This window comes from Pseudopodoces humilis, chromosome 1 (genome assembly GCF_049639895.1).
Source record: "Pseudopodoces humilis isolate 2021_Gansu_Grassland_sample_001 chromosome 1, ASM4963989v1, whole genome shotgun sequence".
In the NCBI taxonomy this organism is placed as follows: Eukaryota; Metazoa; Chordata; class Aves; order Passeriformes; family Paridae; genus Pseudopodoces; species Pseudopodoces humilis.
In genome coordinates this window covers 34,281,218-34,298,702 of record NC_142200.1, presented here as the reverse complement: position 1 = coordinate 34,298,702, position 17,485 = coordinate 34,281,218, and the positions used below count along the sequence as shown (strand labels likewise).

The following is a 17,485-nucleotide window of genomic DNA, read 5'->3' as shown; positions in this document are numbered from 1 at the left end:
TGTTAACTTGCACATAACATTTGGGAAAATCAAGTGATCTTTATTAAGTAAGAAAATAATACAAATTTATCACACAATGATTTAAACATGCTGTCAGCAATTTTTTGTTTGCTTGTTGGTACCCTCCTCCCCCACCTAAGTTGGAAGTCAATCCTTTTAAAGATTTACTGCTTCTGAATAGCAGAACAGCATGAATGAATTATGCCAGCAAGAGTTATACTATTCATAACAAGCACCAATTTCATTATGTAATAATTAATTCCAATGAGAGTACAAGTGAAAAATTAATTTATTTAACATCATGTTCTGAATATTTTCCAGTTCCACCTATGAGAACAGTGGAAGACTTCCAAACCAAATTAGATTTTTCCCTCCATTCAGATGTATATACCAAAAACTAGAGGAAGCCATGCTTTGTTTCTCTCTAGAATTACTTTGCCATCACAAATCCTTCTGCAGAAGTTATGGGCCTAATTACTTCATTTTAACTTTTGAAAACAAAATAAACCTATTTACAACAACAACAGAAAAACCCAGCAGCTTTTTCAATAAACATTTAGAACTCAGCATCTTCTGTTCTCATCTTAACAAATCCCCAAAGTAATAAATTCTCTGATCAAAATCCCTTCAGTAGACAGTCAGTGCTATAGTATTAACAGCTTCACAAATGTAAAAACCCAAAATAACTGGAAAAAAAAAGTGAAGCTACTAAGTCAAAATTTGATTAATATGTATGTATGACCATATATTCCTACATATGTAGGTTAGTACCATAAATTCATATATACACATACATATAGCTTACAACTTAAATCGACAATACAGATATGAATTTCTGTGGAATTTAACATGTAAAATATACCACTAAACTGAAAAGACTCAGGGCATAAAAAGACATGTTCTGGCTGATTTAATTTGAGATGGTTAAGAATTTCTAATGAGTACTGTTGGTGCCCATTGAGCTGTGTGAGACATCATGAAAGTATTCACAGTCCATTTCAACACAAATTCATAGCTTAAGGTGGCTTAAATTAAGTGGCATCATTTAGCAGTGAAACAGACTTAGATCACATACACAGTCCCCATGCCATCTGCACCACCAGCAGCCTTCAGAAGAGGTGCGGGAAATACTGAATCTGGCAGCCAGATCTGCAAGAGCTTTCCATCTTTCTCCTCTCAACAAGTGACCTCAACTCCTTCTGTGCATTCACTATCACAGAGGGTGTCCCCTAGATGCTTTCCCCTCCCAGTACCATTATTTCATTTGAATTCAGCTTTACCCTTTATGTCTTTACTACTCTGGAAATGCTCCTCAGTAAGTAGAGTGAGCTACTTGGCCCTGTCAAGCACCCTTTCCCCTCTCAAGTCACCTTCTAGGATTAATGAGAAAAATATTGTTTAAAATCATGTCATTATTTCAAGAACACCTCATATATTTCATAGCCTCAGTACTGAAGTTTTTAAGAGTGTGTGGTAACTCTCCAACAAGAGTTCTCAAAGCCACAGCTTTAACTAGAAAGATATCATGCAGAGGTGGCAAATTCCATTGGAGAAAGATCAATCAGGAGTCTCTTAGAAAACTTTACTTCTACCAAACACATTGCGTTAATTATAAGAACTTCCCTTTTTCTTTAATATAGGAGTGAAGCATCCTACACAATGTTTAACTCAGGAAAAAAGAAAAGACAAAAGGCAAATAACCAAAAAAACCAAGTCAACACAAAAGAATCCAAACTCCTGTAGATATTCTAACCAAAATATTATCCAGGAGAAAGAGAACAGTAAGTTTATTAATTCAACAGAGATATAAAAAAGTTATTATTTAAATCAATCATAAATGTTGGAACTTGCAATATAGAAAATTGTATGCTTACCTAGCATACGAATGTACAACGCAGTCTGATCAGAGCTGTCATAGGAAATTGCTCCACGTCTCTGGAAAAAAAAAAGTGTCTATTAGGCAAGTTAGAAGCAAATAATTTTTAAATTTAAATGAAAATGAAGTATTAATTGACAATTTCCATTTTAACTCTAACACTAATTTTAGAAATTGTGTGTCTTTCATGCAAAATGCATCTTTCAAGTATGCATATCTACTAATTTTGCTTTAAGAGGGGACAAAGGAAGGATAGGAATTGGTAGTGAAAAGATTATGAAAAGCGAGATCGGAGTGTGGTAAAAAACACCCCAATATATTTCTTTCCAGTGTTCCTCACAGAATTCTGCACATTCTCACATAGAATGAGATTACACAGACACAAGAAAATGCTTCTCATGGCCTTCTAGAACACCATACTTGAAACAAATACTTGCAGATCCTGGTTTATATATATACTTTCACCTATGGGGTATTCCATCTTCCAAAGGAAGAATGAAAGAAGGAAAGATGTAGAAGAACTGAAATGACACCGTTACTGGAGCCCTGGGATGCCATATGCTACTTTCATTCTACCCTGTACTTTCTGTAGGCAAAGTAAGGTACCACTGAGGTAAGATGTTATACATAAAGGCATTTCAGAGAAAGCCAGCTAGTAGTATTTCAAATTTGATGATTAAAGTTCAGAAGAGTCATCAAATTATCCACATACAACACTGAGATACTCCCACATAAGCTGTATATTCTTACCTACATGGGACACATACGTTTCATACATATTCAGCTACTGCAGTAGTTACAAACCAGGAAGTCTCTCAAAGTATTGAGCTGGACCTGTAACAGCTAAAAACTGGAGGAATGTTCTCACTGGCATCACACAGTCTGCAAAGCATGACTCCACTTAGCACCCAACCTAACATCTTGCCTTTATTGTACTTTGACAATCTTCTGCCCCTTCCTCAGACCTTCATTAATGTTACTTGTTAATAATCCTAGGATTGGAGGATCACCTTCACAGTCAGACCTCCTTTTTGACAGTTCAGACCATTTGTTCTTCACAGAAATAAGATTTTTTTGTTTTTGTGGGAGACGTACATTAGAAACACCTATGACCTTTTTCTGTAACCCACACTTAATTCTTACACTCAGGACAGTGAAGTCTTTGATGCCACCAAGAGTCACCACATGCCTTTGAAAACTTCAGATAAAAGTCAGCCTGGTGGCAAACACAATCACCCTCTTTTTCATTTGTGCATCAGGACCAACACTACCTCATGGACACACAACAGCCTGAAAATATGCAAGTTCAAAAGATAAGAAATCAAACCATGTTAGGAAACAGGATAGAAAAAATAATGTTGGCTACTGCAAAGAATTATGAAGGAAAGAAAATGAAGGAAAGAAAAATTACATGGAAAGGTAAAATGGTAGATCTGCTGATATGCATCTACCTACAGAACAAACTGAATGAACTCAAAGACAGACTAGAGATGAATAACCTCAATCACCATGATGGGTACAAGTGATGCACTAAGACTCCAAACTTGAAAGTTACCTTTTTTTTAAAAAATATTTTTCATGCCAAAACAAAAAAATAAAACATTATTTTTTAATGGCCGTAGAAGTTTTTTTTCCAAAAAGTAAGTTTAATATGCAATTACAGAAGCGACCAAAAGACCTAGCTCCAAGTGGGGTCCAGTAATAACAGCTGTTGTAAAGAGTACAAGGAAGTAGTACAGAACCTGTACAGAACTTTTATGTTGTCTTATATTTTGTTCTTTATTTCCTTGGAAGATCATAAGCCATGCAAATAATTCCACAATATATGTTTTACAGCATTTCTCACAGCAGTAAGCCTGTCCCAAGGGGGAAGGCAGAAATACAACTCATCAGCCAGAAAACGATGCTGATTTCTCACTAACATTTTCAATGTTTACCATTAAACTTGCCTTTGAGTTTCAGAAAATCTCAGCTGAATATATTTTCTGTAGCCTGGAACATTTCATATCACTGACTAGGCACAATCAGTGATGTAATTTAGTGCTAACTTGCAATTTGCACCTGTCTATCACAGACCTCTGGACATGCCCAGTACAGTTCTGTAATCTAATACAGGAGAAACCCAAGCACACATGTAGCTACAAGACCCACATACAACTGGAGTATTAGTCTCCAAGAAAGAAAACAATATACAAAAATTTACTGAAAAATAAATCCTTTTGATACATTGATTCTAAAATATTACTTGCTCCCCTAAAGTTAAATATTGTTAGATAAAGCAGTATATATAAAGTAGTGCATCCATGTATAATATCAAATGCAAAGCATATTTTAAAAAACATACAGTAGCTGCTTATATGGACAAGTGATTTTGCTCTGCAAGGGTATATTTGAAACAATCAAATCTAGTAAAATTACCTTAGAAAGTTTGGTTCTATAAGGAAAAGTAGAGACAATCTATTGTATAAATTTCACTAGCAATACTACACAAACAATAGGACTGTTTCAGCTAGTTCTGCTAAAAGGGCTGAGGTCTCAAAGACACTTATTCACTGAAATTTGTTAAATAAAGTAGATAAGAGGAAAACACGTATTAGCAAATTCCACCAACAGATGCTGGGTAGATGATGAGTGGTCAGATCTTTTATCTCTAGACCAGGCAAGTAAGTGAGGTACAGAGACTCGAGCACTGTGGTAGGCAGTCAGAGAAAAAGGGCAAAGTTAATGGTACAGAGGTTTTTTAAGCAATTTGTGCTAAGTAAACGAATAATATTGCACTCATCCAGATACAGATAGCTTTGTGTCAGCTTACCCTGCAAATACATAACAGACCATCTACTGCAGGCATCACCTATTTTCCCACTTCAAATAATACTGTCAGTGCATTTATTATTCTACCCCCTACAGTACTCTAGAAAAATGTAAGGAAAAAAGCAGAAAGAGAGAAATAATTTAACATACATTGTGTATGCTTCTTTAAGATATACTGCCCAGATTCCACTACATAAACAAACAGAAAAACCAGATTTAATGCTTTTACTGCGATATGATCTGACAGCGAATTCATAAGGAAAGCAAACATGTCTTAAAGAACTAAAGTTACTGTGAAACACTCCACCATTCAAACAATTTAATCAGCATGATTTTACCCCTTCTGATGACCAAAAATGCCACCCTTCTCATTGCTAATCAAAGGCCCACTCGCTGTAGCCTACACCAAGACTATACCTACCCTAAAAATATACCTTACTTACACAGTTGAGACAACCATAGCGTACACTGAATCACACTACAAACACCTTGGATGAGAAATCTTTGTGGATTAAGACTGGATTCTGGCCCCTCAAAATATTAATTGTTGTCATGTTACTGACAATATTTTAAACTCATTTAGCATAAAATTTTATTTCTAAATCTCTGTGTCATCTCTTCTGTGTACCAAAGATTTGTACTAATAACAATACTGAACCTCATAAATAAATATCAAACAAATAAGCACCGTTCCAGCAAGCAGACAGAATTACTTAGTGCTCAAAGACAAGATAACCCTAATGTGATTGTGTTCAGGCAGGTTCCGTTCTCAAGCACAAGAAGAACTTGATTGGTGGGAATGTGATGGACCCTAAAGTGATTCCACAAACTCCTTCAAATGATTATGTGAACTTCTCAACTGCTCTCCTTTCCAGGCACAAGTACAGGGACCTGAACTGGGTGGGCTGTTTTGCTTCAGCGGCGAAGATGGATGTCAGAAAGATGACTGGTAAGGATTGTTTATGTTGGACTTCCACTTTCAAAGCCTCACCTTAAACTTCTGTTTCACACTAGAGTTGCGTTTATTCTTCCAAAGGGTAATAGAGTAAAAAAACTTCATTTTTTCCTCTCTTTTGAGACATATTTGTGGAAAATGAATGGCAGAAGTTCAAAATGAATTGGAAGATCCATTAATCTTCTAACAATAAAACTGATATAAAGACTCTGCAAAAACATGCAAAGGGAGTATCAACCAGAACTTAGATCTCTCTGAATATCTTTTCACAGAGTACAGAAAGTTTTTAAAGGCCATGCAATGGGAACAACATGCCAAAATAGCACACAGATACATCTTCAAAGAGAAACCGCTTCAGTGATGCTTGGAGTACAAGCATTTGCATGTACCACGTGGAAACAGAGCACCTGCTGCTGTTTGTGTCAAACAGAAATGTTTCCATTGATGTATCAGTTTTATCACATGGACTTCCCAATCTCGTTGAGAGCAGAGCACCAGCATTACTGCTGGGCCCTTCATTTTGGCAAGGGCCAGCTTGTGGACTGTCAAGCAAAACAACTCCAGGTCTCATTCTCTAACAAAACCTGCTAGAGCTGTTGGCCTTTAAAACTCAGTAGCAACTATTAGAAACAACTATCCATGCTTTTTGATGGTCTACAGGACCCTTATTTTGCTACTCAGTTGTTTATTCAGAAGCTGGGAAAGAAAGGACAGAGAGCAACACAGCCAGGCAGGTGTTTTCACCTACTTGACTTTCCAGTCCAAGCTCTTTGCTGAACTACCAGGGCATTACTCTCAACTACTCTGAAGACAAGTGTGGAGTTGTTCTACCATGGCAACTGCAAAGTACTGGTTGTGCTGCCTCAAATATACACACTTGGAAAGCATTTAAGATCATAAGACAGTTTATGAACTAGAAGTCTTGGAAATGGCAAACTAGTTAAGACCTTATTTCTCCAACTCTTATTTGATTTCAAAAGCAAGACTGTAAGGTATCTCAGACTTATTTCAAGTTCCATGCTAAGATTCAGTTTTCCAAAAGGCACCATCAACTTTTTAAGTAAAGCACAAAAAAATGCACTTTACAAGCATTTAAATTGACACTGAATTCAGGTAAGCCACTGCAAAATGGTCCTACTATTTAAAAATTTCACTGCAGCTCAAAGCATTACTCTGAAAGATTATCAAATCACCAGTAAGAAAATGTCATTAATACTGCCTTCCTGAAATTTCATCACCAATAAGAACCACACCTTTCTTTCAAATATTCAGATGTGACAATTTTAATGTTTCCTTCCATATAAAGCTATTTCACATGATCGCCTCCTAAGACAGACAACATCCATTTTTAAACTTAGCTATCCTTTGAACAATAGTTATCAATGTTAGTGATACATGTATCTCACAAACATCTGTAAGCTATTTTTTCTTATATACCTCAGATGTATATTGTGTGGAATAAGATTTATCCAAAGCTTTATCAACATAGAAAATCAACACTTAAAAATACACAGAACAAAAGCTTGATAATTGATCAGAAAGAACGTACAGTCAAAACCCACAAGCAATTGGTTTACGTGAGGACAGTAATGCACAGGGGTATTGCCTAAGAAACTAAATCAGACTAGCAGAAAGACTCAATGGCAATGGCAAAATAGGTAATTGGATGAATACAAAAATACTAATTCTTTTAAAGAAACCACCACTAGCACATGTAAAAATACAATCATAAATATCAGGGAATTTTATGCCTAACTGTATTATGTCAGCTACCTGAAATTCCTATTTTCCCCCACTTTAAAACAATCCATGACCAAACTGGATTAGACAATCCTTGAACAGGTTTTTAATGTGAAGTTCCAAAAAGCTCAACAATATAATTGTTCCAAAATAGAAGAACAACACAGAAGTTCCAAAAGTTCAACAGTATACAAGTAAAATGCGGATGATGCACTAGTCTAGCACACAGGCTGTAAATCTGCAGAATCTGCCTTGAGTCACGAGTGAACATCCATTGGGTATCCTTGGTCTTTTTCTTAATGTGACAAAAGTTGTCACAAGTGCTAACAACTAAGCCTGACCATTTTTGCTTTTCATAAATTTAGAAACATGTTATTTGCAATGACTGAAGAGTACAGGCATGGATGCCTGGCAAAGCTTGTTTTCACAGACTCAAATTCATGCTTGTTCAGATTTTCCAATTAACTGTACAAAAATTTTAGAAGCGTGTATCAGTAACAATAACAAAAAAAAAATAAAATCTATCTATAATTGCAGGAACTCTATTTTTTTTTTTCATTTCCCTTCATTCTTTTCAATGATTCTGGCTCTCCTTCATAATACTACACTTAAATTTATTCCTCCTTCTGGAATTAATTCCAGATTATGCAGCAAGCTATGCTGAGAAGAGCCTGGTCTCATCTCCAGACACCAATCTCACCTATATTTACTAGCACAAATATTCATTATGGGGATACTTACATTCTTTGGAATGAGAGAATAAAAACTTAATCCTAACATTAGAATGCATTTTTCAAATCACAGGGATCTGAAATGGAAAGGCTACAAAGTAAGTAGATAGTTCACATAAGCAAACAAAACTGGTATTTCCACTCCTGCAACTCTGAAATCAACAATACAAAAAGGATATCCTGTCCAGGAAGCAAAATACACTAATTTGTATTATTCTCACTATGTTTAAAATTGTTTTTCCTTATTTTCACGAAGGCTTTAAAGTGCTGTAAAATTGAAAATCTATGCTAGTAACAGAGACAAGACAACTCCTGCCATCCAGAAGCCATTTCAGATCCCTTTTTTAATCCCGTCTCCTAACTGGCATTGCTGCAAACACACTCCTTCCCACTTCAAGGCAAGCAAAAGACAAGAGCTACAAAATCATGTATGAACACTTCAGAAACACAATCTTAAATGGCAAATGCTGTTTCTAAAACAGATTGGATTTTAAAAGTAAAAATAAGCACTTGTGAAGTTCTTAATGACTTGTTTTCTCTCAGACTACTTATAAACCAAATTAGTCAAAACAGATTTTAAAAATGGCCTACCTTAGAACTAATCCATTTGATAAAGATCAGAGCTAAACACCAGATCAATGCAATTCCCATTGGATCACCCCAAATACCTGAAGCATAATCTCCCCCCCCCCCACCCCGATGGCTGCCAGTGCTGAAAGCAGCAGGGCACAGCAGTGAGGCACAAGGCAGGCAGCAGCTGTCACCTGACAGCCCCTGCAATGTGCTCTGCCCCACTCATCTCGCTGCCAACACTGGACTCAACAAGAAAGTTTTACAACCAGAGGACATGGCAATTAGTAAAACCTTACTAAACATCACAGAAATGCTAAAGGAAATGTAAAACCATGATTACATCCTTTCATCATCTTTAAATACAGCAAAGTGTGCCAGACAATAGGATCAAACTCCAGTAGTCAAAACACCCGAGCTAAGTCAGGATACTGCCTTGCCTTCAAATACTATGAGGAGCCTGTTTCCAGCAGATTCCACCACTTGTGATATTCACAAGTTCCTTTTATCTCTGCCACCGGGAGAACTGCTAAGAACTGAACTTCAAAACATATTTCAAAATAGCTTTTATAGCAACATACTACAAATAATGTTAATGAAAGTTAACGCACCAAATATGAGCAATTGTTCAAACCAATTGCCACTGAAAAACTTCTTTTGTCCATTAAATACCAGGCCATCCTTCATACTGTCTTTCTAGCCACTCACGCTCATGCCTGAACTGGCATGGGGCTTTCATTTATTGCTCCAAGGGTTGAACCAGGCTACAGCCTCCCTAGCCCTTCCCAGGGTTGGAAAGCAGTCTAACTTCCTCCAAGAGCACTGATTATGTAGCAAAATGGTCCTACATGCTTGATGCAGCCTTGAGATTCATGCTAATTTCTGTCATTTTAAGCTGACAAAAGTGCTTCATTTCAGAATTACAAAGAAATCTCAAATACTTTGGAAAAAAGGGAGCTACAGTGGGGGAGAAAAAGGAACAGCGTAGGATAATGAGGCGATTAAAAGGATGAAGCTGAATAACTGAAAGCAAAATCATATGAAGAATTTGCTTTTCCTATATATATTTTTTTAACAAAAAAATTGACTCCAAATTCCAGTATGTGCATAAAACATGAAAGTTCGCACAGATCACCAAAGGAGTAGTTTTAACATTAAGAAACTAATTTTCTCCCTTCCACAGGAAAAGGGGACACATACCACAGTAGATGTTTACTGGTAAGAAGATCTGTTAAGTGGGATAGGGCTTTTTGTTATTTTATGTCATGATTCCAAGTATTTATCATGCCTTTTAAGCTATAATCATGGTCTAAGCACAACCTGTGAATCCCTACAGAACCACTACATTCCAAACAGTCATCTTCTGCCATGTCCCCATGCACCAGAAAACCAGTCAGATCAAAACCAAAGGAAAGAACATTCAGAATGGGCCTTTTGGTACTTCACTTAATGAATGCAGCACTTATCTAAAGATCTGTCAAGTTCTATATAAAATACAAACTGTCACTGAGATAGATTTAAAAACATTACCACCTCCAAACAGTTGACAAGGTTAAAACACCCTGACAATTAATTACCATCAGTCTTGATGTTTCTTTAAAAAAACAAACCCACAATAAATGGCATCAGGCTATATTTGCATTACAATTTGGCACAACTGGAGCAGATCAAAACACAGCTGCTGCTCATATCTTTGCACCTATACCATATGAAGCCCAGGAAGTCTAAATTCTTTTTGTATGCCATATTTACTTCAACTTCCTGAACCAGACCCTACCACAGGAGGTTCAAAGCTTCCAAAAAGTGACCCAGTAACTGATCAAACCTCTACAATCCTATTGAGGGTTAGGGCACATTTGGTGCAGACAATGAGTGAAATTATTTTGTTTCTTTTGGAAGAAGGTTAGCCTTTGGTTAGCCCATACCAAAACCACTCTGGAAAACAACCAAATGGGCACAACAAACAAGAACAATGAGGTGATTTGCTTCAAGACTGAACTCTCCTCTGAATAAAACTCCAGCATAAATAACCTCATATTCTTAGAAATGTCAAGCATTCCTCTCTGTCACCCCTAGTATCAATCTCTGACAAGTCTTCTGTTTTCCTGTCTCAAAACACATGAAGATGTTCTTGCAGTGTGTGCATGGTCTTGCCCCAGGTGCATGGAACAAGATTTTCTTCCACCAATTTCAGAAACACAGCATTATCTTAGAAAACACAGCTACACAAAGTGATCACCATTTCTTCGTCTTCCACCATTACGTGGCTCAATTAAGAAGCCTCCTCTCACTGAAAGTTTTCTTAAAATTGTCTCATGCATAAGTTTAATATGAGAACACAGAAATAAAAATATTTTGACCACCTGTTAAGCACCACTTCACCATTATTTGTCTTAATTACAGCTTGGAAATGGAAAGATTGTTTTGGCAATATGATTCTGAATTTGGAGACAGATTAGAAAGTGCACTGGTTTGTGTGAGAAGTTTAAGAAATCAACACAGAAGCTAAAGTTCTGCTTTGAATAATCCCACTAACAATTCCAAGGTTAAAGTGAAAGAAATTACAAATATGTGGAAGAAATTATTCAAGGCTATTAATAAGTACAGTAAACCCACAGATAAGAGGCTATGTAAAAACGAGGTAATTCCCTCTGTGTTAACATACTCCCTGTTATACCGCCTCAGCTCCAGGACTGCAGAGACCCCTGAGCTGTGGACATCGCCATCAGTCTCAGCTTAATCTTGAAACTAAGAAGCACACCAAAAAGAATATCTACCACACATTGCATTGTATTTTTTAAAAATTGGGTTGCTAAGTTGCTAATGCCATTTCACTTTCTTCTCTTTACTTCTTTTCTAAGAGATTAGTTTTCAGTTTTTCTAAAACCCATTTTCTTGGGTTTTCATGGTGTCTGCAGAGACACCATGTTCATTAAGGCAAGATTTACAGTACCTAACATACAAGTCATTAGCTATTCCTGTCTCCTTACCATCAGCTCACACATACAAGTGCAATTGCAGTCTCTTACCATTTCTAAAGAAACAGAAATATCCAAATGACTTCAACGTAGACTTGGTGATATGCAGCATTGTAGATGCATTTAAACAAAGGCATGTTTTGCAACAATTTTTGCATTTACTGAACAAACCTCTCCGTGCTATTCCAGGTAAAATAAACATGCATTATCAATACAGCAGAAAACAGCTGGGATCTTGCAACAGTTGTTACAAAGATTCCACTAAGGAATTTGCAAAAGCTGTCAGTTCGCTCTCATTGGGTAACAGGCATCACATGGGACCAGCTCCTACCCATTCAAAGTAGCTCCCCCATTAACACACCATGATGATTTGTAAGGCTCCCATAATTTCCATATACACTCCTAGAGATCTGCAAGGCTCCATGCAAAAATCCATTATTTCCTATTACATACTCTGTTATTTGAAATACCAAGTACAGGATCCCAATTTTACTTGTATATTTCTAAATACCCATCTGTTCCAATACTTGCCTATTTTTATTTATTTTCCTCAAGTTCATCAGCCCTGAGGAATGACTCAGAGTTGCCTTACAAAGCTTAGTAACTACTGTTTGTACAGAAGTGTCTTTAAATGCTCCAACCCCACCCCCCAAAAAAACATTTCAGTAACACCTACAAGAAACCCAGAGTTAAAGGAAGAGCACCAGATATCAGAGACACTACTTGATCTCAAATGATGCCCTGTTTCAAATACAGCAGAGCTTCATAGATCTCCATCACCACCTGAGTTTTTATGGTAAAGTTGGAGGCCTGTTGCTTATCACTGCTTACCAGAATGACCTGATTTCATGTGCTTGCACTTGTACACCTGGCCCAGAAAAGAAATCTCTATGGAGTCTCCTCTGCCCTTCAAGCACCCCCTTCCAGAACAGAGGCTTGTGACACACTGGTTTCTAGGATACTCTCCTGACTGACCTATTACATGCTGTGAGCTAGTCTGAAAACTTTACTATATTAACAGCATACAATGACAGTAGAGGAACAAGCCTATCATTTACAAATTCAGCAAACAGAGGTAAAAAAAAACACAACTCATTTCCATCTTTTCTTTGCTTTTCTCCCTGTCTCATTATACATCATGTGTGATCTCTCTCTCTCCAGCAGACTTCACTAAAAAAGAATAATTAAATGGTAATCTATGAGTATTCTTATAACAAGTGTGGGTAGCAACTGCTGCAGCCCAACCCAACCACTAACCACTGCACTTCAAGAGAAAAAAGAAGAAAATAAGCCATTATTTTTATAGATACTGAGGGCAAAACTTCTAGAATTTCACAATATATACACAATGACCATCTTTTATAAATGCTACTTTTATTTACATCTTAATTTAAAATGTTACCTAAGCATTTTACTTCCAATTCAGCTTCTTATTTAAAAGATTTGTCATGTTAGCCTACGTTGCAACTAGGTACAAGATTCCAAATACTCTAGCTGTTTATTAACAAAATCATGGAATCATTTAGGTTGGAAAAGACCTTTAAGATCATCAAGTCCAACTGTTAACCCAGCACTGTCAAGTCCACCACTAAATCACGTCCCTAAATGCCACATCTACACATCTTTTGAATAATTCCAGGGACAGTGACTCATCAACAAAGCTACATATCAGCTAGCAAGCCATACGCAAATATGAAAATCTAAGAAAGTTAGCAAAATTCACCTCCACAACCACAACCACATATAAATCACCACTGCAACTGCCTAACACATTGCAATTAAACTCAAAAGGCTGGTTGATCTTAAACCCAGGGCTGAGAACTCCAAAACATGAACTTTGAAAGTCAAGGTCAGCTACAGATCCAGAGGGCAGAAATTATACCCTTAGAAAACACTTTTCAGTTTTAGAAATCTTCCATTTCAGCCCCCAGTAAGACAGAAAAGGAAAGAAACCCCCCTTAGAAAGGATACAATCCCAATGAATGAAAGAAGTCAACAACTTGCATTTCTGTACCATCACCCATTCTGTGAATTTTCAATTGCTACTGCAACTTAGCAATAGAAAACTATCAGGATCATGCTATGTGTCCTTTATTTCTAAAAGGGGTAAGAGGTAGTCTATATTTTATAAACAAATCATATAAATCTCTGTCCAAAAAAGCACATTATTAAACACTGCATTTTTCTGATGGCTGTTTTAAACCTTTCCTTTTATTTGCTCAGCATCATGATTTTGCAGGTTAACAGAAATGGACATGTGACATTGAAAAAGGGAAAAGCATACACTTAAGAGTTGAGGTGTGTATAAGGGGTGTACTTTTTAAATTTCCTTGCATAAATACCTTTTAACAGTTTACTTCTTTTTACAATTATTCTTTTGCAATACAAATTAAAGCACTCTCAGTGCCTCTGTCATATCATGATCTTCAGTTTAGCTAGATGCGTTTTCATAAGAATAAGTGTTATATGGTGTAAACTGGCTCAGTGACAAGCAATCCAATTTAGATAATTTAAATGTAGAAACTCTGAAATTTACTGTTTTAGGTAAAAACAAATCATCAGAAGATTAAGTGAAGTTCTACAATACAGTATTCTTTCTCTGATTTATTCAGACAAACGTTTTCAAACCACATTTACTTACTACAGCATTTTTGGCCTTCGTTTAAATTCACAGAACTAAGATTTCTGCTTCTCTCCAGAAAAGAGATTTTGGAAAATAGTTATACACCACTTTTTTCAAAGCTTCTTTAAAGAAACAATAAAAAAAATATGGAAGAGTTAGGACAAAATTGATGCACATGTATTTGTCGTTTCCTTTTTAGGAAACAATAATTTTTTAACCCTTGGATGTAGTGAGCCTTATCACCTTGGACAGAGAACCATTATTACCAGTTGTACAGATGCTCAACCTGGACTGGTCTACAGCAGTCTGTATCTGCCCACACCTGCTGGCAGGTACTGCCACCTGCTCATTCACAGCAAGAAACTGGGCCAATTTAGAGTTCAATACCAGTATCTTCATCTGTGATTTCAAACAGTCACAGGACTGTACCATTGCCACAAGACAAAGTTCCACCAAGGTCTCAAGACTGCAATCCACTCAGTGAAGGTAAACTGTTCTGAAGGTGAGATGCAAGAAGTTGAGTTTTAGCTGCTCTGAGTTACTGTGCTGCACTATTAAATACACCTTCAGCCAAAACTGAATGGTATACTAGAAGCGAACAGTAATTTCAATTCTCACATACTTCACATATTGCAAGTAACCCAGCCATGTAAGTGAGAACAGTTGAACAGTAACATGTGACAAGAAAAGCTACCAATGGTTTAGACTTTGGAATAAAAAAATTATGTTCTATTTCTAAAGCATATCCTTTGAACAGTAAAAGATCATCTTACTGTGCTATATTTAAACGGGAATCTAAATAAAAAACATTGTGTTTACAATTTCACAGAAAGACGCAGAAAAACTGTCAACATATCACAACAACCAGAAAAGGAAATTACAGAACTTAAAGCACAGAAGTTGTATCTTACAATTCTTTACAAATTATCAATAGAAGATACAAGGACATAAATCTGTCTTCTAAATTCAAGGTTTAAGCTTTTTGCCTTGGAGAGAAGCTTTCCCAATAACTTTTATGCTTATAAAAAGCATAGCTCACCCATGATTCTTCAGGGCCTCCAGAAGCATGTGTGTGGAAATGGGGAGCACAAGAAGCACTCAGGGCCTCCCCATACAGCAGCACATGTATGAATCTCTACAGATATGTCTGTCCAGCTCATGAACACAGAGAAGAGAGCAATGCAGTGCAATAAATGAAGGCTAAAAGGCACAGGGGCAGGGTGCAATGTGAAATGCTCCTTTTCCCTTGCTCCCTGGGCTCTCTCATTCACATGTGAAAAGGAAATAAATAAAATTAATGGTAACAACTAAGAGCCTCTATTTGACTAAGTGATGGGTACTCCCATAACTATGAAGGCTCACCTCTCTCTAAGCCTAGAGTAATATCCTCCTGCCTGGTTCTTGTCTAGCAAGTTTTTCCTAATCCAGCACTGCTAAAAGCTACCTTTAACCCCTTCACACATACTTCAATTCACTTTGTAGGAATAATTTAAAGAATAATTTACACAAAATTAAAATAGGCACACTTATTGAGACTCTCCAGGCAACACAGCATCCATTACCTTTAAGCAAGGATTTTCAATTTCCAAATCTCATTTTTTAAAAAAATCAGTGATTCCCACAAGAGAAAAAAGAAACAAAACAAAACCTAACACATTTCAGCAGTTCCCCAGGCACACTGGCATATGCTAAAGCTCCAACAGTATGTTAAATATTAGAAAGGCAGTAATAAAATCATCTTTGTTTCTGTTTCCTTGCTAACCATCACAAAAATATTACATTGTCAAAAAAGATTAAATTTCAAGGGGAAAGCTGGACGATTCAGGTTCACAAATTAAGCAGAGACAGCAACAGAACATCTGAACTAAATGAAGTCTGGCTTTCATTCTCTTATATTGTGATTATTTCCATTAAAGTAACTGAAGACAGTTACTCTCTTAAAGTAACAGAGGACAAACACTGAAACTGGTTACACCATTTGCTGTCAAATTCACAAATCAATATTGTATTTAACTTATAATATGATAGTGAATGAAAATAGAATTAACTTAAAGTCATGACAGAGTTTATGAAGAATAAAGGATGTCAAAGAAAGATCACAAAAAGGCAAAGCACAAAACTAAGAAGCCACACATGGTATCACAGTATATGAAATACAGAAAAGATTGACCAACTACATTCAACTTCTTTCACCTTAAAAAAACCAAAACCACTAACATTTCAAGCTTAAAGAAAACCCAAACAAATGAAACTAGCAAAAACCAAAACAAACAAAAATCAAACAACAAAAAAATCACACACATACCATATACAAACCCAAACCATTGCAGTTACAGTTTCTGCTACAATGCTCTTTCTAGAGGAAATTCATCTAGAGATGCTTTTGTGCTAACCACTTATTTCAGAATTTGCTTGTTCACCGTACCAAAAAATGCTTTTAATCTTCCAATTAAGGATAAACTGACCAATTTCAACTGAGTTGGATAGGCAGATCAATTTCAGCTGAACCCCTTAGAAAAAGCTCTGAGACAGTAAGCTGAAAACCCTAGTCTTCCCCATGCCAGACACCTGTTGGTTCAACACCTTCCCTCACTTTTCAGGCTGTAATATATTACTGCCAGCTTCCCAACTTCCATTTTATTAGCTACCAATTTTTTACATACCTCTAAATTCTCATTCTGGCCTGTAGCACATGCAAATTTCTTACAGTAAATGCTTAAAAAATTTGCTAATGAAGTTTAAGAAAGGTATTTTCATGCAAACCTTACATTTTATAGACATTTACATGGCTTTAAACATGTAGTTATTACATTGCATTAATATTCTGTCAGCATGTGGGTGCCAGCAATCCATGCATTCAAACACTTTTTCATCAAAACCCAAATCTACTTATTTCAGCTTCTCACCCACTACAGATAAAGCTGACCCTGAAACAGAGAGAGCTTTTCAGTAGTGTTGTGCCTCATGTCTGCAGGTGTTGAACTGAAAAAGACTACTGTGTTTGAGACTGAAATACACTGAAAAGGCTCAGCTTTCCATTATAGAAATGTCAATGTAAGAATTATTTTCCTGGATATAAAGAAAGGGGATTTGTTTTTCATGGATTGGTTTTTGTTGTTTTTTTTCTCCTAATAGATCACTACTAAGAAAGAAGTAGCTGACAAAGGAATAGGGCTCTAAGCTCAAAACTAATACAAAAAA

General features: G+C 36.4%; 1 protein-coding gene across 3 annotated transcripts in view; it reads right to left on the bottom strand.

The window, feature by feature from the left end:
- Positions 1 to 17,485, bottom strand: part of PDE7A (phosphodiesterase 7A) — a 76,276-nt gene that overhangs the window by 34,670 nt on the left and 24,121 nt on the right. For 2 of the 3 annotated variants that reach the window (XM_005517121.3, XM_014256771.2), the window contains exon 2: positions 1,875 to 1,935. In XM_005517121.3, the coding sequence (XP_005517178.1) occupies positions 1,875 to 1,935 (61 nt within the window). Of the gene's footprint in view, positions 1 to 1,874; positions 1,936 to 8,704; positions 8,769 to 17,485 lie in introns of those variants that run through there. The other variant, XM_005517122.3, reaches the window with a different exon arrangement.